The 25,012-nt window shown below is 40.9% G+C and overlaps 1 protein-coding gene across 1 annotated transcript in view; it reads right to left on the reverse strand.

The window, feature by feature from the left end:
* DAAM2 (dishevelled associated activator of morphogenesis 2) overlaps positions 1-25,012 on the reverse strand; it is a 172,321-nt gene that overhangs the window by 109,171 nt on the left and 38,138 nt on the right. Inside the window, exon 2 of the mRNA XM_082276668.1 lies at positions 7,064-7,266. Coding sequence (XP_082132794.1) covers positions 7,064-7,237 — 174 coding nt within the window. The 5' untranslated portion in view covers positions 7,238-7,266. The remainder of the gene's footprint in view (positions 1-7,063; positions 7,267-25,012) is intronic.

A 25,012-nucleotide genomic window follows, 5' to 3' on the forward strand; every position in this document is an offset into this window, starting at 1 on the left:
TCCAGCTCATCAGCAAAAACCGAGAAACACAGCTGATGCTGTCAGCTAATGTTCCTACATACATTGACATATTTTGTCTATATTCACATGAAAGATCACAATGGAAGCATTTCTTGTACTTTTTACCACATAAATACTCTTGCAGGTTGAAGAGCCAAAAAAGGGGCCTCACGAACACTGCCACAGCTAGGACTTGGCAAGCTTGAGTGGGACGGGTGATATATGGGAGTACTTATTCAATGTGGTGAAGCCTAGTTTTCATCTGAGGTTTATGTTGTATCCATTACACTAAATGGTCTGCAAGGGAGAACGAGGCATGAAGGGAAGTTGCTACTTCTAAGTCAGCTGTTTGCAGTGGAAACCACTACTGCAGTTATTTAGGTTTGGACCTCATCTCCCCGTGGCTGTTGAAGGTATGTTATCCAGCGTGTGCCAAACTGATGCCTTGCTCAGAAATTGTTTTGCTTCCTTTGACGAAATAAATAAACATATTCCCAGATATTTCCATGCTTTACTCTTTCAACATAAAACTCTTTTCCTTCCTTCTCACATCAACTTTCTCTCCTCTGGGAAATGAGACAATTATCACAGAATTTTACTCTCTTTTAAGGTAGAGAAGGAACAGATGTAGAGAGATTTCAGAGAGTAAGCAAAGAGCAGAATTTTCCCAAACTTTATGCTACTGGTGATGTCATCCAATGCTAATAGAAATATGTCTATGGTGACCCCACTGTTCCTTTGCCTCTGTGCTGAGAGCCCAAGCATAGATCCCAGTCATGTGGATGGCTCATGTACTCAGAGAACACTAGCTACTCCTTTCAGCATTCTGGCACTAAAGTGCTCACAAATACTAGCCTGGTATGTTGAGAAACCAAGAGAGCAGAGTAATATACAGAACAGCAGCAAACATTGCACTACTTCCACAGCTCTATTTCAGGGCAAGACCAAGACACTGATTTACTTAGGAAGGGATTAGTAGAAAGTGCAGAAAAACCAACAGAGACCCATGTGGTGGAGAGGACAAAGTAAAAAGGCAAGAACAAAAGGTACAGTAAAGCAACAGGTATCTTGCTGTAGATATCCTCCTTCCTCAGGTGACCCAAAGCATTGAAAAGTTCTAGTCATGGTTACAGAAGCTATCAGACTGTTCAGAGGATACCGAGTTGCTGCCTCTGCTGCTTGGACTCTCCTGCCACATCTCCACCTCATGTTTTTCATCTTCATGGGAGTTCCTCTGTACAGCTCTTATTCAAGGAGATTGAAGGAGAAGGAATTAACATTACTCTTATTTTCTCTCTTCTCTTTACTAACACCACTGCCATCCTTTCCAGCTAGATTCCTGAGCTCGTTCATCTTTAACTCAGAAAGTGAGCCAACTCTGATGCCAGAAACCATGGTTACAGTTTCAGTCATGGTTCCCAGCATGGGCTGAGGGAAGGACAGAAACCTTTGTTCAGCACTCGCTTCCATCTTCATTTAATTGCACTCAGGCAATATTACGGGGAAAATATGGGCTTGATTTCCAGTGGTCTTATACAGCAGTTCCATATGCATCTTCTGTACAAAATCTGGTGGTTTGCAACAGGATCAGAATGCTAGATCTAGAGAGGGAGAGAGAGAAGAGTGTATGTTGCCTCACCTGAGCAGCAACCTGACCTTTAGATTTTATGCCAAAAGTACCTATTAAGTTTTTTTCTGGAAAAGCCTGTGAAGATGGTAAATAGGAATATGGACAAAAAGATTTTGTGAACCCATAAAGTCAACAAAACCCCTTCCTTAGGGATTCAGAGAAAAAAACTAAAAAAAACAAACAAACAAACCCAAACTAAAAATTAAATGGGTTCAAATGCAACATAAGAGAAACAAACCATGACAGGGAATTCCGGTCAATATCCCACCTGAGCTAAATGTGAGAATGCTTCAAGGGCAGATAAGACCACAAAAGCATAACAGTAAGCATTTTTCACATCTTCCCCAGTATAAGAATCTAACGTGCTGAAGGTAACCCATTCAAGTTTGGAGGATATAATGACACAATCAACTTTGAAAACATAAACTCAAAAGACAACTCCATTTCTCCCTCAAGGACTTTGCATCTTAAAATATAGAATCTTGCACTCCACCTTCTCAAATACCATGACCATCTCACAGTCACTAACAAAATAAAAAGAAAAACAACAAAAGCACAAGTGCTTTACACTGCTCTCTCCTCTGTGCTAGCATTCTCCATGTTTTTCTGTTTTTTTCTGAATTGCCAGCATTTAAGTCGCCCTTCTTGGTATGATCTGAGTTCCAATCTGGGATCAGGTTGCTGGTATAAGAGATCTAGATGGCAAAATCTTTAGTGACAAGCAGTGCACCATCTTTAATCATCAAGAAGAGTCCAGGATTCTAAAAATGAGCAGAAAGTATCAGAATCCACTGTGACAAGAATACACTGCTGTTAACAAATATGAACAAGGACATAGAAAAACTGTTCCATGAAAAAGTTATTTCCCTTTGTCTTACAATAGTTCTTCCAGATTCTTCTGTAGTTCCTGTTCAGTCAATAAATCTGTACAAGGAAAAACGTATTTTCCTACCATAGATATTTTTGCCAGCAGGCACAAAACCATTTTGGAGCCTGCCAACAGACCACCATCTGCAGCAGCACTTTACAGTGCTGCACGTGGCAGAATGGAAGCAGAAGTGATGATGGTCACATCAGCCAGTTTTACAATTTTTGAGGTACAGGACCAGCCCACACACGCTGCTTCCTAGAGCTTCTCCCTCTGCCTGTTCGTTGAAGGGGAGATGCTAACGCCAGCTGTTCTGTCCTCTTTCACAAAAGCGGCCTTTGAGGGGCAAAACTTGTGGCCACAAATATTTTTATTCTCTTTGTATTTTGTGTATCTAGACTTTGATAAGGACTTATCTGTACTGCTACCACTGCACTAATCCCAAGGCAGTCACTGCCAGCAGATGTCCTGAGAGCTGGTACATCATCTCCTGTCTTAGCCCAAACCAAATCATTCCAAATCACTATAGGCCACAGTCTTCATTCAGACCTATTCCCTGCACATGTTCCCAATGGAATAAAACAAGATAGAATTTAGGACCTATCAGCAGTAACTCTTTCTGTTTAAATTTTCTAATTGATCAGACAAGGCATAAACACAGCATCCAGCTTCAAGTAACACAAAAGCCAAGGATCCATCCTAGAATTGTTTTTCTGGTTGAGTGGCAAGAAGAGCAGGCATTTCAGCTGAAATCAGCATCAGCTTATCATCTCACAGTCACTGCCTTGGTCAGAGTCCAGTCAGGCAGCTGCCATTACACAGTTGGATGGTCTGGGTGTATCTCCCAAACGGAGCAGCTCGCACGTATCTGCCTCAGTCTGGAGACTACACAAGCAAGTTTGAAAGCCTGGAATGGGTCATGTGAGCCTGATGTCTTATGAGGCCCCCTAGACACAGAGACTGGACAGGAGTAAAAGAATAAAATAGGTATTTATTTGAAAGGCCTTCAAAGGTACACCCTGGGAGCCAGAAGCTGTTGCCAAAAATGGACCCCAAGATGGACAACAGGTCACGAGTTCTTCACACCTTTATAGGTGTGGTCCATTTGCATATCAGGGTTAACTCTCCAATTAAAGCTTCAGTTCAATGATGCAATTTCCCCTCCGCTGGCCCCCTTAGAAGCTCTTTGGATTATACTTTTTGGGCCTAGAACGGTCTGGGTGACCTTGGAGAACAGGCCCAGAGAGGCTTTGTTATGTCTACCTAGCACAAGTGAGCAGAAATTAGCAAGCTATAAGAAACCTCAGAGTTACACTCTAAGCAGTACAGAATCAGGAAAATAGAAAAGTTAAAACCTAGGCATCAAGCCCATCACAAATAAAGAATCCCGACACGTTCCTAATTTCTTCCCCTTGAAAAATGGACATCTCAAAATTCGCTTTTCCTGATACTAGTTTAAGGACAAGGACAGGAGAAGAGGACATGCTCCTGGTCCTCAAAATGCCAGTTTTCCTCAGAAAGCAAGGTAGAAACATACTGAATATTTACTGGATTGGAAAATTTGTCACAAGGGAGACTTCTCCAGCACAGCTATGCTTAGTTTTCTTGTCATTAACTCTTACATGGGAAAATGCCCCACATTTTAACTGCAACAAGGGAAAAAAAAAGGCTTTTAAAAAGTCATTCAACCACACCGATGTTTCATTATACCCTTTGCAGAGCAGATGGCAAGATGAGGCTATAGCCCCTGGGCCTGCTTCAAGGAGCTAACACAAATGCTCTTCTCACTACAGATCTCAGATGATGTTGGTGTCATCATTTCACTCGGGGATTTGGGTCAAAAGGCTTTACACTCAAATCTGGTTTTTATATAGTACAAGTGCACCCAGACTAGACCTTAAAGGATAAGCAGCAGGGAGCTAGCACACAGCACAGAGCTCTCTCAGGCACTTCCAGGTCGCTGATTTACACTGGTGCATTTACAGACTGAATCTTTCTAATCCAATTAAAATCTCATCTGAGCTGTCAATACAGATGTAGCCTGTTTTATTTTAGTGTCTCATAGAACATGCATTAATCCAGACCTGTGGACAAAGTAACCCTTCTAGGCAAATTCTGCATTTTGCCAGCCCAGTTTCCAGCCCAGGTTCTCTCACACATAATAGTGTGAGATATAATAATAACTTACTCACACATAAAGCCCTTAACTGCTCTCTTGTTACCTGTCTAATCAGGAACTCCTATGGACATGCACTGCCATCCTATCTGGCTGCTTTATAAAAATGGGTGATGTACACCATTAACCTTCTGAAAAATAGCACTTTTCTCTCCCAGCTCACTTCTCATGCAATGATGGCTGGGGTGCTATCGTTAAATATAAGAACTGAATATGATCTGTTTTCATTTCAATGGCTTCATTTGTTTGAAATGCATATGCCAGTTACAAGCTGTCAGCACATTTAATAAGTTATAGCATAAACCAACAACTCTCAAACTACTGTGGCCAAAAATTTTTACAGATCATCACATATACTTGTCATTAAATTTTGCACCAGAAACATTATAAATTATACTGTTTAATAGACTTCCATGAGGCAGCTGTGAGCTGTTTTGCCACAAGCAAGCACATGGAACACCAGTATTTGCCAGACATAAAACTAGAAGTTAAAAGCATCATTCATACCACCACAAACTCTCAAACTCCTCATAAAACTGATACCCTTTGCAATAAGCAAAACCCAGCAGCAACTCAAGCAGGTCTTTCACTGTGACCCGAAGGTAAACAAGTTCAAGGTTTAGCAAGCCAAGTTCAGGAGCAGAGCACATCTGTTGGTGACGTCTTCAGGAAGGCTGGTTTGAATGCTTCAATGGATCTGGGTATTGGAGAGAGATGAACTTTGATACAGCAGTTCAAGCTTTGCATGTGAAAACCAATAGTTAAGCAGCAGCCAGAAATAAATCGTCAGCAGAGCAGATTACAGATTACACTCTTACTCTTGTCACCACATGGAACTCTCCACAGTCAGACAGCTGCATTTTCTAAGAGGAACTCAAGCAGTCTCACACAAAAAGCAAACTGACCTAAATATAGACCCAAATTTTGTGAAATATTTCCATAAGAGGAGATTCCCCATTTGCAAATTACTTCGAAGCAAGTAGGCTCTCTTCTGCTGCACACATTATTCTTCCTGAAACAGCTGCAAATCCTATTGACTCCTTTCTGTGCCCCTGCCACAGAATACTGACAATGCTAATGGGTGCTGGGGAAGCGAAAACAGTTAATGGAAAAGAAATCCATACCAATTTACTATGTACACAGAACACAACTTTTGACTGAGGAAGTTCTTGAGCTGAAAACTGTTAGAGGGTTGGAGAGTATCCTGGAAAAGACCACCCTATGGCCACAACTTACAGTCTCCAACACCTTATATTTTCCCCTAGCCATCTGCTTTAGACCCCATCTTGAAACTGGAGCCTGGGCTAGGTTGTCAGACCACCGATCTGACAAACTACAGCTGTCCCTGTATTTGGTATGACATACTATAGTTGGCCATATATTAACCTCCAATTGAATATGCAAATTATATGGTTATCTTCATTGCTATAGCATTTCAAGGCTATGGCCATGGACAAGAATCTATTGGGCTAATGTTAAGTATAACGTAGAAAGACTATTGGCAAATTCCTCTGATGCTGAGATCCAATATTTTCTGTTCTATTCCTCACTTCAGTTGCACTCCTCAGGCATACATACACTTACAGATGTCTTGCTTTACATAAACTCTAATCTCAGAATGGCAATGAGAAACCTAATCAGCTGCATCAAATGGGCATCATCTTTATGAAACAGTTTGCAAAACAACCCAGCCCTGTGACCTCTGCCTGTGTTTTGCATTCAGGCTGAACAAGAAGACAAAGACAGTGAAGTCATTTGATGCCAGGCATGAAAAGCAAGTGTCTGGCTCCTGGAGTCTGCAACATTTACCACAAAAGCAAACAACGAAGTTCATCTGAAATAATTCCTTCTCTTCCTGTTTATGGCTGTTGCTGCAACAGCACCATTTCATGGTTCAAAGACAGCTATGTGATGAAACATAATTAGCATGGTTACCTGATTCTTATACCTCACCAGCAGAATACTACTCATCAACAAAACCAAATAGTCCTTATTTTATATGTCTGCAAACCCTAAGATTTTGCACTGTATTATATTATACAGCAGATTTTATGCCAAAGTTGTAAACAAGAAATTGACTGTCAGCTCTCTCTAGACAACTTGAGAGGTCTCTTCTAATATGCCCAATCCTACACCTGGAGAATTGCCTAGTGCTATAGGAATAAATAAGCACATTTAAACATTTTTTTGTATTTATACCCAGTGCCACTATCAAGTGGTTTTTTGCCACCTTTCTCCTACTAAGTAACCAGTCATACAAGAATGAAAAGGGTTTTTTAAAAGCTTCAATAGAAGCTCTCTAATAAATTCCTTAAGTCCCCTTACTCCTCCTTTAAAGGGAAGAGTTCATCCACTTTGTAAATATATTGATCTGTCAGCAGAAACTTACCACAAGTTCGGCGAATCTGGCATTGAGCTCTTCTGCTGGTGGGATTGGGACAGAAAACTCAAGGAATTGGAGGGGGTTATTGTCCTTGAGGTTGATTTCAGGGAGGTCGCTACCTCCAAAGCAACAAAGAAACCCCAACGCATGACGATTCCTCTTCCGGGGGGCCATGATCATGGTGTATGATGCTATCTTCTGATCATGTTCTGTAGGAAAAAAAACAAAACAAAACCAACAGACATTAGATGATAAACAAGACTGTTGAATCTGTGCAGCTCTGTGCAGTTACAATGGCTGTCACTGGAGTAACAGCTGGAAGAGGACAGAAGGATCTGATCCCCAAAAGAGCAAGATAAACACTCAAGCTAGAGAAGGTAGCTAGGCCTTCATATGGTATAAACATGTTCTTCCATGGCAGTGTAGAATCACTTCACCCAGTTTTTCTGAAAAGGTTTTACAAACTCAGTGGGGAATTTCCCAGCAGGTAGATTTATCAGCAGTACTCAGTAGCCAAGACTGAATGCTACCATGGAATGCTGGTATTGGCCTTTCTCTCACTACTACAATAAAGGAAAGAAACTATCAGAAGGAAAAAAGCATGTATGGGAGAATTTACCCCAAACATGTGGAAGAATCTTCCAAAGGTATCCCGTTGGACCAAAATTTAAAATACAATGAAACAATGAAGCAGACATCAATTTTCCACCACTGCAGAGCCAAACCACCAAACATTCCCTTATTCCTTCACGGCCAGGACTATCACAGTAGGACCATTTTGTCCATCCCATTTTCAAACACACATAACTAGTTTGGGCTGCTTTATATATTCAGGGAAGAAACAGCACAGTGCTAATGCATGCTTTCAGATTTACATTTGAGCTGCCAGATCCCATCTTGACAGGACCCAGGCTTGAGGGACTTTGGTATCAGGAGTATAAAGGGAGGCAAAAGGAGGCCTGAAGGAGAAGCTGGGAAGTGACTGAATTCAGTACCACACAACACCGTTTGTGCGCGGCCCATCCAAACAGGAAGTCTCCTGCCAGCAGTTTGAAAGGAGGGATCTGTGCAGTGCACAGAGAGCCACATATTTTGCCCTTTTAAGGGACTTGTTGTTTGACAGCTCAGGGGCTTATTTGTTTTATATTTTTAAGGACTTCACTTTTTCACTTAATCTGCAGAATAAGCCATATCCTTAGACAGTAAATAATTAAAGCTTGTTGTGAAGCCAGTCTCCCTGGGCATAGGGCAGGGGAGCAGGAGGGAGGTGGCAGGTGAACCAAACCACAGGATGCTGGATGCTGTATCAGCAGCAACACAGCTGAGCTTTGTCATCAGAGCAGCTGCTGCCCTAACCTGCCCCACAATGCTTTGGTCTGTTTGCTTGCCAGAACAAGGCTGCTTTGAGCTTTCATAGAGACTGAGTAGCCGTGCAAGGAAAAGCACCTTCGGGACAGCAGTTGCATAGTGGGACTCCACATACAGAGCACAGCTAGAAGATCTCCAGGGACATTTCGTGCAGAAATTGGCACGCTCACTGAAGAAAAACCTAAGCAACAAACAACAAAAAAAATGCACAGACCATCCAAACCTCCACCCTTATGGTACCATGTGCTTGGCAGGAATCACCTGCCCTATTCTGTGCTGGGCTTAATTTATCTAGCACATTCTCTTATGTACTGGAGGTGCATCAGCTGCAACTCTCACGTAGCTGAAAGGAAAGCAAGCTGGTAAAAAGTACTGTCTTCTGGCATGCCCACTTTGCTTTGCTCTCCATGCCAGCTCTGCAAGGGGTGGTACATCCCAGCAGGATTCGCCAGGGCAGGATGTTGCTGGCTTCAAAAGCCCATTCATAAAAACATCGGCTTCTCACTAGGAGATGCCAAAGGTCAGCTTAAAACTGAACTGGTCTTTGACACAGCTTCAGTCAGCAAAACCAAAATGCTCTCAAATCTATCACAATGAAGTGCATGGCAATTTCTGTTTCCTCTCAGTAGTGGACACTTAAGAGATTCAGTTGCTAAAAGATTTCACAAGAGAGCCTCGGAAGTTAAACTTGTACACTACAGACCATCTTCTCAAGTGTTATTACTCCAAGTGCAATGCCCTTTATGGCAATCCGGTCATGACTGAGATTAGAACCAATTACTTTGACAAAACTTTCCTTTGGAAGGAACTCAGTTCAATGAGACAAACCTGATTTACGTGCAATACAAATACATTTGCATCAACTCAGTTGTAACCAAGCTCTGGCCCACTGTCTAAAGGCTTCCCCACCAACCATCAAAGGACCAGCATTCTCTAGGGCATGGACAATGAATCCTCCTTAGAAAAACTGGCTGAGCCACTGAAGTGATAGGACCATAACATTTTCCTTTATGAGCTCAGATCAAGACTTTGATAAACTTCGCCAAAAGAAGTACCTTACCAGGAAATGAGTACTATGTGAATGGATGTGAAGCTCAGCATTTTCTACAGGGTAAGTACTGCCCTGGTCTGGCTACCACAGGTTGTCCTGCACTGAAATTTCATGACTTGGCTTTCATCTTAAGCAGGTTAATCTAAGGGGTTGTCGGTGTCCAGGCTTTCTTCATCCATAATGCTGAGAAACACACAAGCTAATGTTTCTTACTGTGATTTTTTTCACAGAATCTGCAGTTCCTTGGGATCCACACTTGTGAAACTCAAGGCTACTTAGTTTTTACTACTCTGCAAAAGCCTGCAGAGCTCACATGAACAGTAAGCTCGCTTTCGCAAAGCATCATTCCATCGCACAACTCGTACTCTTAGCACTGGCAATTTCCAGATCCCTCTATAGGCAGCAGGCAAGAAAATCATACTAACATAGATGGGTAAAATAACACTTCTGTATTGCTTCAATACTGTAATTGTGTGTGTAGGTGAGGTGTCTAGATGCTGTCAAAAGAAGAGCAAATGAGGACTGTTACACAGGAATCCAGCACAGGTATTTTAGAATTGAATCACTGAATGAATGAATGAGTGAATGAGTTAATGAATGAATGAAATTTCTAAGTTGGAGCACTGTCTCTCTAAAGATTAAGCCTGCCAGTTAAGTAGATGTCCTTCAGAATCCTGTAAGTTGCATGGTTTATGCTATTTAATAACTAATTAAAACTCCTTGATTTTTGTTGGTGATCAAAAAAATAAACATTTTCTAATTATCTCCAAGTTAATAAAATTTTTCTTTCCTTTCTCTCTCTTTTGCCTTTCTTTTGTCAAGAATCAAATCTGGGAAAAATGTGCTTACAAATAATGAGGAGGGTGGGAGACAACAAAGAAAATGAAGAAAAGAGCAACATTCATTTTTCTGAGTGGTAATTGATAGCAAAGCTGACTTAAAAATTTATGAAAACAACAAAAGGTAGGGGGTTTTCTTCTAATATCTAAGCTCTATTGCCTCTCAACTTCTGGCAAGTAAAAATGAAACATGTGCAATTATGTATTTCTATATATACACTCCCGGTGAGAATCAATAGGAAATCTCTCTCTGGAGAGAATCCCACTATTACACATAACTCCCTCCCACAGCTCTTCTCAGTTCTACTGTTTTGCCCTTTTGCACAACACAAACAAGTTGTTGTCATTTCAACAGCTAACCACACACCCGCTCCTCATAGCAATCCCTCTTCTGCTCCCCAGCCCCATCTGTGGTTCGGCTCAGGTCAGGAGTCACAGCCTGGAACTTTGCCCAAGGTCTAATTATAACAACGTCCTCTTCCTCTGACAGGGCGTACGTGTTCATTTCTAAACCATTTGGCCCAGTGACCAAACATAATTTAGCTAATGCAATTTTTCCAAGCCTTATCAGAGGTTTTAGCCACATGGGATCAGATCCATGCTAACTGCCCATGAGGTTCTTCTTTCAATTGCTTTCTAAATTGCTTCGTTAAGTCTCGCTCTTCTCTTCATTCTCATCTCAGAGATTGTCATTTTCATGCCAACATACACTAAACAGTAAGACACATGAAACAACTGCTCTGCCAGCAGCTCTCCTGTGCAAGAGAGCTGATTATTGTAGTTTTTATCTCACTGTTCTGTCCTTCAACGCACTTAGCAGCCGGAGCATAACTGTAACTAAAATAGAGAAAACTACTTTTGTATCACCACCTTTGGAAAAAGGGAAGAAAGAGAACTCAGTGGGTCAACTAAACACACACAGTCATGCAACACCAGTTCACAACATAAGGCAGCATTAATGGTAAACACTTTCAGAGGTGAATCTTCACTGATCGTCAACAGACACACAATATCAGTGGATGTAGTCACAGCTCTCACCTGAGTGGGATGCATGGGACTAAACGTATGATGAAGAATCACTGCCCACACTGTCTTATGCTAACAGGAAAGGAATCAAAGTCAGTAATTTGCATTTCCCTGTAAGTTATCTATCTTTCTCTGTGGCAGGATAAAACATGTAGATGTACTGTGTGATCACTGATGTAGAAAGAAATCTGAATTCAGACTGGTTTAGAATATAAACCAACTCACCCACAGCCCCCAAATCCAAGTTAAAACTCTATATTATTCAACTATTAAATAATAAACCATGAGAACTTCCTGGTATTAAAGCAGCTCCCTACATCGTCACTTATTGATGATGAAATGAAGAAAAGAAGCACCATGCTCAAAACTGTCTGAATATACACACTGGATACAGAGAAAGAGCTTTGTACTGATCCTATGCTCAGTTCCCTGGACCACGTTGCTTCTTCAGTACACAGACAGTGGAATGATGATCTTCATGGCATGTTCCATTACCATGGGAATTTTCCATGGCTGTCACATGTAATGTGACAGATGTCAGGTGCACTATATGGCAATTGCTGCATGGGGGATGGGGAAACAAACAATCATTTGTTGCATGCTTAATAGTAACCCAGCTCCTTTGGTTTGGATTTGTCACCGTACTAAGGAGCCTCCTGGTCTACAGCTCACAAAACAGCAATAAAAAAAACATTTAAAACCCACAAAGTTAAAACCTTGTTTTTTAGGGAAGGTAAGGCTTCCTGAAGATCACACCTGCCTGCTGTGTTGGACAGGAAGGCATCGGACCCAAAACAGATCAACACATCACTGGAAGTGATCTGGAAACAAGCAGGGTCCTGTGCAGCAGTGGCTACTCAATGCCAATTAGCCATGGCCCACACTTAACAGTTCCACCACAGGAGAGAGGGCAGGTCAAATCATGCTGTGCATTTTGAAGCCATTCACAGATTTTTCTTTCCACAACACATCAAAACAAGAGTGCAGAGCTCTTGGTATTTATGAGGACTTTGCAAGACAGTCCAGGAAGTCACGTCTGGTTTGTTTTACACACCTTCCCATTAAAACTGAGATGGTTGATAATTTCAAAGCATTCCACAGACCTAAAGATTGTCTGTTATTACATACATAGTATTATATATATTCATATTTATTTAATTTTTATTCATTTATTTGCCTCAGAAATAAGTCCTGAGAGACGAGAAAAGGCAAGAACTATTTGAAGGCTGTCAGGTGTAACTATATCTATGAACTTACTTACTGCAACGTGTCTGTCAAAAATCTCTTTAATACTTTAAGGATGCTCAGGATGTGCTGGGTGACTAATGACCACTAATGCTAGTCTGCTAATGCCCACAAATCCACTACATCTCACCTGATACCAACTTATCAACACCCAACAACAACAAAAAGCTAAAGAACTGTAAGAGACTTCTCTTCTGAAATTCTAATTTGTAACACTTTCTCTGTCTTCACCTAAGAATGAGGGAAAAAATAACTCTACAGAAAAATTAACTAACAAAACCAAAAACCAAACAAAAGAAAACAGGAAAAAATATGCCTGCAGGTTCTTGTGTTCCTCCTAATCATTAATCTATCTAAATTGTATTCATAGGAAAAAAAATTAAAAATAACAAAATACAAGATTCAAAATACAAAGTGAAAAGAGCAACAAAGCAGTTAAAGTCAGTGTCATGAATCTGGCTAGTAATAGTTAAATGCTTCTTTATACCTTTTTTCCACCCCTTAATGAAGTACAAATTAATAATTTTCTACACTTAACTGAGCTGACCAAATAATCCATTCACTGTTTTACTTGCTAAGAAGTTTTTTTTTTTGTTTGTTTGGTTGGTTTTTTGCAAATGCATTAGTTTCGTAAAACTATGACTTCACACAGAAAAGGGAACAGTCAAAACTAATCCGTCCTCCTAGACACCAAATGCTGAGTCTTAATTACATCCTTGCATCTCATTTATACTCAAGTAATCTATGGATCTTTAACATTTCTGAATGGCTATGAGATCACCACAGCTTAGACTGCAAACAAAACAAGTAAAATTCACACCTTAACTGTTAATCCAAGGTAAGCATGTTCTTCATCTCCTCAGTGTCTGATTGTAACACAAATTTGCATCTTAATTTGTCAATTCCACACTTAGGCATGCTTGCCAGCAATTCAAACCACCATGGTGGTGGAATGAACAGGATTGCACACTGCGTAAATATAATCACCCTTTCTGGTTTGAGTGAAGTCGTCTGGAGTCCTGTCCTTCTCTCCCTGCCCCCCTCAATGTTACTTCTTGGTTCTCTGGTGTTGCAGCACTGCAGTCTCAGTAGCATTTACAGATACCCTCCCTTTCCTTCTCAGTCAGAAAGTCACTGCTACCAAGATCAATTATCTTGCCTTCTTCACCATGACCCACATTTGTTGTGTTCATATATGTCACAAAAGATTACCCATTCCCTTCTATTAAGAAAAAAAGGTGCTCCTTTGTAGTCTTAGTTCTCCCTTTCCTTCTTTTCTACCAGTTTTATTTTTATTCTCTAGTTTTTCACTGTTTCATTGCAAGATCTCCTTTTTTTCCATAACAACTCAGAATTGAAATGGCTTCCTGTAGCCACTTCCTATGCCTCACACTATAAAACCTTTTTTTTTTTTTTAAAGCAGATATTGAAGAGAAAAATACTTCTTAAGAGACACCTACTGCATGACACAAGCTGCAAAGATTGTGCCACACTTTGTATATGTTTTATTTTTGTTGTATTTTACTTCATTGTCCTAGCTGTGCCACTGAGGTTGTAGGTTCTTCAGGGCAGGGTCTTACTCACCTGCTTAAACCAGTCATTTTACAGTGCCAAACAGACTGTGATACTATACAAACAGAAATAAAAGAAGTAGGCCAGCAAAAAGGTAATCACCTGGCTGGAATCTGGCCAGGACACAACAGGTTCACCCCCCAGTAATGATGCTGCTGTAGAGACAGCATTTGGCAGTGTCCATGAATCAAGCATGGATAAATTTGTCCTTTATGAAATAATGGAATTTATTCAGTGATTTCCTCCACCACAACATTAGCTTCACTACATGGGTTGGTTTATTATGTCACTGCTCATCAAATTGCTGTGGCTGTAAGAGCCAATGGGAAATACACTGCATAAAAAATATACGAAAAAATCTCACAAACCCCACAGATGGCACCCCAAAACCCAGTTCTGACTAAGGATAAGACCATGCAGCAGCAAGTACTTTCAAACAGTCTCTACAATTCACAGATTCTACTTTTAAAATAATTCAGATCCTAAAAATATTATTTTTAAGGCTTGACAAAATTATATTGTAATTCTAGGGCCATGAATACAGGACAAGGCTATAATCCTAGTTTGTGTGTGTGCTACTCAACAGAGTGGGTCTGAACTTCCTTTTCTAGAAGCTACAGATCTAGAGAGCAGAACCCAAGTTAGACTCTCAATTTTCTCTACTTTCTTTTGGTGATGGGTAGAATCCAGTGATGCAATTTCACAGAAAAAGTACCTTGGGAGTTGGAGTGAAAGATGAAGCCTTTATTCAATATAAGAAATCATAGACTGAATATTAAATAGATCATGGTAACATTGGTTAAGCAGACATATGAACTGACAGCCAGAACCAGCACGTCACTTCTTCAGCTTCAATGCAGAAGACGACTATTTTCCTCTACAGGAAGATGAAGTCCTGTGCCTTTTACAGGTCTTACTGTATGAAATATCTTTAAAATCATTGTATGACACTGACTAATCAATAATGTCTGTCAGTTCTATCCATAAGACCAGGTCCCAAGGATGAAACATCCATACCCCAGAGCAACGTTTTTGATCACCTCAGGAAAAAAGCCAAGGATTGAATGATCCGTAGAACTAGGTGTCCCACTCTATCCTCTGTGCCATAAGATCAGGAATACTAGTAAAGCAGATTAGTACTTTAGGTTAGTACTAAAGCTGGGTTTAGGAACTTAAAATCTCTCCAATATTTCTATTGGGAAAAGTGGGGTTTAGTTACAAAGGAAGCCAATCCAGAATTTCCCAGTAGCACTAATAACTGCCGTGTTCAGAAGAATGAACACACAAAACCCTATTACTAAGAGCGTCCCTGTCTTGTTTGAGTCATTGTAATTTTTCCATTCTGTCATTGCCCAATTATTTCCAGACATGATGTAACTATTTTGCCAAGGGATTTGGGAGTCAAAATGTTACCATTGTTGTCATCGTTATCCTGGGTGCTTGAATTTTCCAGACAAAATAAGCAGCTGAGGGCATTAGAGTGCCTCTACTGAGAGAGAAATACTCCGTAAGAACTGCCAGGGCAGTCCAAGAAAAACAACAAATGGTAAAGGTCCAGTTACACCCCCCCCAAACTCCTGCTTATTTCCCTGTGAAATGCTGTTTTCTTATTCACACAATTAGTAGAATAAAATTTCATCTGTTGTCTGATGTCATCATAGCATAAAAAAGATTGATTTCCATTCTAACACTCTGATCAGGGCCACTATGGGACATTAAAATTCAACTTGACTGGAAATATGCTTTGATTATAACCACTGGAAACTAACCACAGATGTAGGTGTACAAGGGCTGTCTTCACTATTGATAGTTAAATCAATTACCTGCACTGGTAAAATTTTCCTAAACTTCACACTCTGGAAAAAGCAATTGTCTTTACAGCAAATGGGTATAAATGGGAAAAAACTCAACAGAGAGACCATTTGGACTTTTACCTGTTTTTTGTGGATGGCACTGAATCTCTTCAAAACTAGTGTTGATCAATGCCACCTGGGAAAGCCAGGTTCCAGGCTGCAGAGCTGCCACTTTCCTGCTTAGTGGCCCAGCCAAAGCACAGTGTGCTTCTACATGTCCCTTCAAACCCGTACATAAACCAAAAATGATGGCTCTCAGTTCAGTTCCATAGACTGAAGAGCTACCGATGTGGACAAGAGTTAAAAGCCTTCTTTAGTGATTCACTAATGGAAGAAACAGCCACTAGATGCATTCACTAAGGGAACAGGTCTCAGGGTTTTTATGCTCACTCCATCTTTGAGATGGTTCCTATTGGCCAAGACACAGACAGAATCAAAATGTCATTGATTTTAAATACCTATTTTTTTTAAGTACTCAGATTGCAGAGTTGTCAATTTGGCACCATAAATAAATTCCTTGTAGAAAATCAAGTTAAGAAAAGGTCATATACAGCATTTTATTCCAGCATTTTTATTTTTGTTCAACATTCTGACCAGGGATACTCTGGGTTCAATGCCCTGAAACCTCAACATTACGCAAGTAGGTTTGAACTCCAAGCCAGAAGCTTGGTGAAACTCCTGAACTTTTAACCTAACAAGTCTTCGTGAAGAATGGATATTTGGAAAGAGTTTTGCTCAAAGATTTTGTGTTGTTTCTGTGTGTATTTTTAAGTGTCATCCAGCTAAAATATATTTTCTGGCTGCTGCAGTATTTTCAGGAGGAGACTTTACACCAGCACTGAAGGCTGGTTTCAGAGCCGTGACGTACTGCTTTAGGTTTTGGGGCTGTTGAGTGTTTCATTGCATTAAAGTGAACAAGGCCTCCTCCATATTTTGGTCAAATTTTACAGATCTGATGCTTTGAGTGACACAGGTAGCGATCAGTTATTAGGGTCTGAAAAGAAAGCAGTACCTAAAACCAGCCACCTTCTTTGCATGGTCAGTGGGTGCTCTGGCCAAAAGCATTGTGTAGAAAAGAGTGCAGTAAAAGGAGGGACAGGGAGACCCCACCTAAAAAGCACAAATGTGAGGTTCTTCTCTACAAAGCCATGCCAATCCATGTGGTCTAGAGCACTTGGTACACAAGGGTGTGGTGCCTGTGCCAATTGTCAACCCTCCCTCCTGCCATCCTTGAACTGCCAATAGCTAGTTCTAGTCTCCCAGATTCTCATGGAAAGAGGTCATGTCCACATCAAGGCCCTTTAAGGCTCATAATTAAGAAAATTTTAAGTTCTGAAGCATATCTAGGGAAGACTTCCTAGAATTGTAACTGACCTTTAACACACTGTCCTTTCCCAAGGATAGGGCATTTTTAAATGTATGCTCAGATACCCAAAGAAAACTGTGGAGAAGCTCCACCAAATGTTCAGGTAGTCATCTCCAGACTTCTAAGTGTCTACAAGTCAACAGCCTGCCTAAAAATACAGCAAGTTCTTTCAGCTTCTGACCCCAACCTACTTGTAGCTTGTTGACAAAGCTTGGAGCACACTCCACAAAAAACCAGATTGCAGTATAAAATTTCCTCAGCTCCCCACCACAGCTGCACACAACTGGAAAAAAACCTCTAAAAATCCAACAAAACAACCAACCCTGCTTCTAAACCACCACTTGATCTGGATTCATAGTCCTCAGACATGATTCAAAATGAAGGCCCATTGTATAACAATAGAAGAGAAATCTACCCTCTATCAGAGAAGGAACATGTTTATCCCCTGAGGGCCGCAAATGTTACTGTGTCCAGTGATGCATATCTTTGCAGAACATGTACCAATATCACTGCTTGTTGTCTCTAATTTTGTACAGCACTGACATATTTGATAGGTTGTACAGGGTTTTATCCGAATCATCACCCGATGCAGGTTTTTTTGCCTCACCCTTTGGAAAGGGTGTATTTAAAACTTACTTAAATCAATCATTTTTGCTCATTTTATAGCTTAAATTTATGGATGAAATACATACAAATAAAGACAGTAAGCAGTCATACATTGGCTTGTAAAAGTTGAAATCTTGACTCTGCTGCCCTGGTCATATGCAAGAACATGTCCCACTGCAAGAAAGGCTGAAATTGCTGTTATCCCCATTTTCTACTAACTGAACAAGAGCCACAGCCAACCAGTACCAAAATCTTTCCAGTAACAAGAAGCAGCAGCACTTGCCCCTTCGCCTGCGCAGAAACCCATCTGAACAAGGAAACAAACTCAATTTTCATAAAACCTTTGCCAGCAAAATAAGAGGGAACTGCAAAATGTCAGAAGCTCTGAAACATCAAGACAAACTATATATTTGGTCTGGGTGGCAAATCCAAGAAGAAAAGCTTCATATGTAACCCAACAATTTGCACATAAGCTGACAGCCTATCACTAAATTTTAACTATTGGCTGTTGGACCAGTAAATGCAAGATGAAAATGGCACTAATACCATGGAATCCTCATGTTTTACTTCCTCCCCTTCTCCCAGTCATTCATATTACAAGCAAAGGGTCTCTCACACTACAGTAGTGAATGCTTAAAACAGATAAAATTGTACAGAGAAGTGTATCCATCTCCAAATCTCTGAAAAGATAAACCAGCAGATGTATAAAGCAAACACTGCGTCCATATCAATGAGATACTCTTCTGGGTGAACTCTTCCCTAGTGCTTGTTCTGTCCATACCCTAATGTCAAACACAGCCTGTAAGAAGCATGGCTACTGCCCAGGAAATGCTCTTACTGCTGGGTTTACAGTGTCATCAGCTATTAATCACAAAAAGCTCCACTGGGATAACCCAGAATTAAACAAATTAAGAAATGCATGTCTAGAGAGGGGAGTTGGTGTGGGAAGTAATTTTAAGGAACATTGTTTTGTTTGCAAGAATAAAAACAGTTCTTTAGACAGGAGTGAGTCCACAAGGTCTTACACTATCCTGTTCATGCTGAGATCTCAAACACAGCATTTGTTTTTTTCTCCATTTTTAGGAGGTCATGCATGATAAGGAAACAATTCATCTCCTACAGGGCCTACTAATAGCAGCATTAACTCTCAATTCCCACAGCACATTTCACATCCATATCAATATTGTGGGACACATTTCCTGTATCTACCAGAATACTCCTACAGTAAGAGTTCACCTCCAGTTAAATTGCAATATTCTGATGACATGGTGAACACTTCACAATCATCAGATCCCAGCACGTGACCACCAAGTCATCCATTTCCCTGAAAGCTGCTCATAGTAGAAGTGCCCTTTAAAGAGTGATTTTCATAGCACCTCAGAAACCTCCGTGTGAAAGAGGATGTCCAAATGAAAACAAAACAAAACCCCAAACCCCACTTTAATGCTGTGACTTGACCTAGAGGAGGAGTTCTGTCTTGCTCATTTGATGGAGAGAAACCAACACTTAGAGTATCTTGGAAATGAGCTCTCTCTATGCCTTCTAACCGACGCTCCGGACCAAAAAAAGCATTTCTCTAACTTGGAGGGAGTGCCTCTAAGGACCAAAATTTGAGCTTGAGTTACTAAATAACTGAAGAGAGGGGAAACCACTTATCAGGGGATATAGAGCAAAAGGCAAAAGGAAAGATCAGCTTTCTAGCTGGAAGGATGCTGTGCTCTGTGGGTGTACTATAGCAAGTTGCATGCTGTGGAAGGACCTTGGTGTGGAGGTAATGCCAGTGGGTCAACGAGCCAACAGTTCAGTCAAGAAAATAAATTTATGTCTTTGTACTCGGTTCTTCAAATATTTAGGCTGAGGTTACTCCAGAGGAAATCTCTTTCTTTTTTTATCAGATACTAAGGGGTTTATATTGCATAAAACAAAGCATTTCAGACATTTCTTTGCTAGGGAATCCCCCAAAAATCATATTTATGCAGGCAAAGTCAGCAGAAATAGAAAGAAAAAGGTTAAAAAAAGAGAAAAAAGAGAAGCATTTTATCCTTCTCTTCAGAAGGACTTTCAAAGGCATACTCAAAAATCTGTCCATCTTATCAAGGCAGTAATTTCATCTTATCAAGGCAGTAAAAAGGGTGAATATACTATTCAAATTAGGTTATGGAGACTTCACAAGAGCCTTTCATTCCTCAGATGAGTGAAGAACATACACTCCCCTATATAATTTCCTCTTCATGGGTGTAACAGATTCCTGTTAATTCTGATGGAAACACATAACCTCGTAGAACAAGAGATCGACTCTTCCAAGCAGAACTCAGACTCAGTTAATTTCTGGTGAAATGGCTCTTACTGAAATTGTGCCAGACAGGTACCTGAGATTTATTTTTTTTTAGCCTCCCAAAATATTTTTTCTCCTCCAAAGGCCTTTTGAGTTGAATTTAGCAAAGTCAATCCAAAGCATCCAGAGCATCTAAATCATCATTTCCTGACTCCTGAGGAATGTATTCCAAGTCATATACAAACTTCAATAGGGGCCAGTTTTTAACTTTAGTCCTAACTCTGAAAGTCTCCTGACTAGCTATTCAGAAAAGCAATGTATTCTATGTCAGTAGTAGTTTTATGTTTCAGCTGTACTTCCATGTTTTCCCTTAAATTTTCCTTACCCAGGAGTACTTCTCCATGCTCTGTGTAACAGCTCAACTAGTTTGCCCCAAATTAGAATGAGAATGAGAGCAGGCTTGTCACTCCTTCTGCCACCACTAAGCAGAAGCTGCTCTAGAGATGTGCGCAGTCAAAGCTTTTCTCTCTTGGCCCTGAGCAGAGCTTCTGCACCTGCACCAGCCAGTGCCAGAGTGCAGAGCTGAGCATTATGGACTGCTCTGCAACAACCTTCAGCTCCCTGCATTCTGCACTCCCACCACCACCGCCAGCAAAGACCTAGATGTGGGTTTCCAGCCTATCACAGAGCAGTAGCAGATAAGCAGCACCGGCTCTGGAGAGGATAACTAACACAAGACACATAGGAGAAAACAGTCTTTCCTCCCCCTCCATGAAGGGAAGGGTTGCTGGGATATGTCACTGTTCTGAATGCCTCTTAGTTGGCTTCAAAGAAACCAACAGTTATTTATGTTATTTTCTTCCTTCTATTCATAGATTGTCTTCACTAGCTATAGCTTTGGTTCTCAGCTGCCTATCACTTCTGAGACAACCCCATGGAAGTAAGATAATGCCAGCACACTAACATTCAGGAGCTGCTCAACAGCCTTATCAGATGTTTAGCATCAGCCATCCACAAACAATACGCAGGCATTCCTAACCCAAGGCACTCTCAGACTACTGGTGAATAGTTAAACAATGTCCTCCCATTCTACTGGTTGATTGAGGTCTCACAAGTAACTCATGAATAACCATGTTAAAAATAGATAGCACTATTGGATAGTAGAACATATACTTTATCTTCAACTATTGAAATATGAGTCAAAATTCTAAGCTTCTTCCACTCTTTTGGTAACATATCCCTAGTTTTCAGTACAAGGCATTTCTTCACAGTAAATGCACTCAGGCTTTCAAAACCAAACACACACCACCCCCAATGGAGTTCTAAAAGAGTCAAATACACAATTTCCATGCGAGTCTTCCTCTTTCAAACCTCACTGACTGCCATTGTAGCAAAATTTTCCACCTTAGTTCAAGCTCTCTGTCCCTTCTAAATAAAGCAACTCAGAAATATTCAGTTAGAAGAAATTCCCTCCCACTAGTTTTATTAGAACATTGAGAACACAGGTTTCTGCAACACTTATTTCCTATCTTCTTCTAGCCAAGGAAGCACTTCAGTAAGAAGATTTAAAGATAGAGGGCCTAAAACAAAGCTTTATTATAGTTCATATATATATATATTCTCTATATATATTCTCTCACTTAGTTGTTCTCGTTCCCACCATCAGGCAGACCCAAAAGCCCACAATGTTTTGATAAACACACCAAAAGTAGCTCGGGATGTAAGTATGAAAACATGTACAGCAAGTTTATTTTATGCCGGTCTGTTTCATGGCTCTCCTCCAGCATTTTGGATGCACAACCCCACTAGGGTCACAGTGCTAAAATTTTCCTTAAACAAGTCCATCTCAAAGGTCCAGGCCTCTTTTTTCCTTTCCACACCACCTGCATCTCAGCACTCCTTAAAGAAAATAGAATTTATCCAGTGCAGAAAAGAATAATGATGTGTATGTACATCCCTCTCTACTGAATCCTCTCCTGCTTGGCTGTTTTCCACTTTCCTTCATCAGTGCAGTTTCCCAAGTACTCCCAAGTGGGGAGGGGATCTATGCAAGGCTGCTAAGGTGACTAAATGCTTTAGCTCATAAGATCCAAAAGTTGGTGGGATTGAAACTTGAGAGTTTTGAAACAAGTTCAGCAGAATAGCTGGAGCATCTTGGAGTCCTCAAAGCCTGAGTTAGATGAGACAAAGGTCAGGGTTCTTTCAAGTATTACATCCCCCACAGAGCCCCATCTCACAAGGCTCCAATGCTTCAATCCATGTTTTTCCATTAACAGGACATTAAAATCCCAAACAACACATTTTATTCTGTCCATGTCTGAAAGGTATCAAAATTTACAAGTCCACATTCTTTTACCAGGTAGTAGAAGCCAGCCTCTATGAAATACATGGAAGAAATGGGGCTGGGGGAGGGAAGGGGAAGGTTGAAGGGAAGATAAATAATTAAAACATTGCCTTCAGCCTCACTGAAGGAAATTTATGTGTCTGTCCTTCTCAAAAAACAGTGCTTATTTCACACACTTATAGAGAGTTTTTTCTTTGCAAACACTCCAAAACTAAAACCAAACAACTTCCAAATTAACAGCAAGGATCTGACAAGCTTTCTTTAAGATGGAAGGTTTTCTTTAAGAGGCAAACCAAACAACTCTTGGAGCAGGGTAGCAGCTGGGTGAGCCATGACCCAGTTTTCATTCAGAAGCAGATAAACGAGCTCAGAGCAAATGGTAGAGGGAAAAAAAAAAGGAGAGGAAGAAACAGAAAGTGTGAAGCAACCAGTCAAAATATCCCCTTTTAGAAAAAGATGAAGTTGTCATCTGCAAGAGGGATTAAAGGGGACACTTAGAACCAATGTGTACTACCAAGAATCCCTTTGAAGGAAGACCCAACTTCCTGGCCCCAGAAGCCACACGCTGAAAACTTTCATATGGTCAAAAGCCAAGAGACACACACCACACACCTTGTGAAGCTGAGGAAAGGGAAAGCACTAGGAAGTGGTTTGCAGTCTAGATGTAACAATACATACTCATGACTCCTGCTGCTCCTTTTGAGATAAGGCTGGGCCAGGCAGGTAGCCAGCTCTTAAGAAAATGCTGCAATACCAATCTCAGCAGTTGAAAGGAGCCTCTCAAGAGTGTCTGATCGAGTCTCCTTGCTCAAGCAGGGTGCTAGGGCAAATTGCTAGGGACCAGTGTTCAGACACCCCCCCGGAAAAAAGTTCCCTGTGTTCAGGTGGAGCTTCCAGGGCTTCGATTTATGCTCATTGCCTCATTCTGTCACTGGGCACCACTGAAAAGAGTCCACATTTCTGAAGCAAAGAGTGAAATTTCTCAAAAGGCCTCTTACCAGATAAGCCCTCTTACCAACATTTACAGCTCTGTATAATTGTTTCGGGAATTTATCCCTGTGTACAGATCTAGACTGCTTGCATGACAACAGAATATTGCAGAAATTCTCTCTTGTGCCAATGTCTGCTAATGACAGACACGAACAAGCTGCAGAACAAAGAACCATGCATAGAAGAGATGTGTTAAAAATAAAAATACCAGCACATTTTCCCATAGGCAAACTCATTATATGTTCTCACAGCACAAAAATTCACAGACAGGGTGTCAGTCAGCCAAAAAAGAGACTCCTCATATCTGTAGAAGGTCTTCACAAATTGTTACTGCACTGCCCCATCCTTTCTCAAAGTGAAATATTAATGACAGCACAATTTTGTCATTAACATTAAAAGTTGTGAATCTCCAAACAATTAACAGAAGTAGAAGCAGCCTTAAAGCAAAGCTCTTGACTGGTAACACTTATCAAACTACTGTTTCCCAGTTCTAGTCCTATCCACAACATAGACCCTGTCTCTGCATTAGCACAGGCGGTGGCAGTGACAAACACAGTGGACTTGTACACCTACTGGTTCCCATACCAGGTAAGGTAATAGCCATTGCTGTTGCACTGGCCTGCTTCAAGACATTCCTTGGACATTCTAGTCTACAATCTTATTACTCCCCTACTTGAGAATAAATCTTTGTAACTGGTGATGATCCAAGCAAAACAACAAAAAAAAAATTCTTCTGTTTGATTTGAATTCTCCAGAAGCTTAGGGCTTTACAGAATTTTTCCCTTCGTATGTCTCAGCTGCTTCCAATGAAGTCAGCGGATGTTTGACCACTGATTTCTGTGGGAATGGCATGGGATTTTAGCCACAGCAGGACTGCTAACCACTACCACCTAGTATTTGCCCTTCAGAAGCTTTTCAGAGCAAATGCTTAGAAAGTAGTTGAATTCAATTTTTTGCAAGCAAAGCCCCAGGAAACCCCTTTTTCAGAGGTCAAGCCCTGTTCCCTGAGGCCTTGGTGCAAGCTGTCTTGGCAGGACTTCTCCTGAGCCTGTTGTGTGGAAGATAAGGAATTTGAATGATTTCCTGCTCTGCAGCATATAGCTCCCCAAACATCTGACAGTTTATGTCCCAGGGACTGTCTCCACAGAAACCTGGCTAGAGAAGCCATGATGCTGAAAGTAAGAATTATCCAGTAGCCAGCAGCTCATCTTCCCTCTTTCACACTCCCCATCCTGCACTACTTTCCAACGACATTCTCTTGCCTGTGGCTCTCCCAAAGCACACCAGGTACTACACACCTCCTCCCAGTCAGGTCTGAAGGAAAGGTTATTAACTCCCACAGTGATCCACCAATGCTACAGATAAAGCTGCTTCCCATGGCATCCTGAAATCAAACACACTCTCCTGTTCAACAAAATAT

This window comes from Coloeus monedula, assembly GCF_965178545.1.
Source record: "Coloeus monedula genome assembly, chromosome: 2".
In the NCBI taxonomy this organism is placed as follows: domain Eukaryota; kingdom Metazoa; phylum Chordata; class Aves; order Passeriformes; family Corvidae; genus Coloeus; species Coloeus monedula.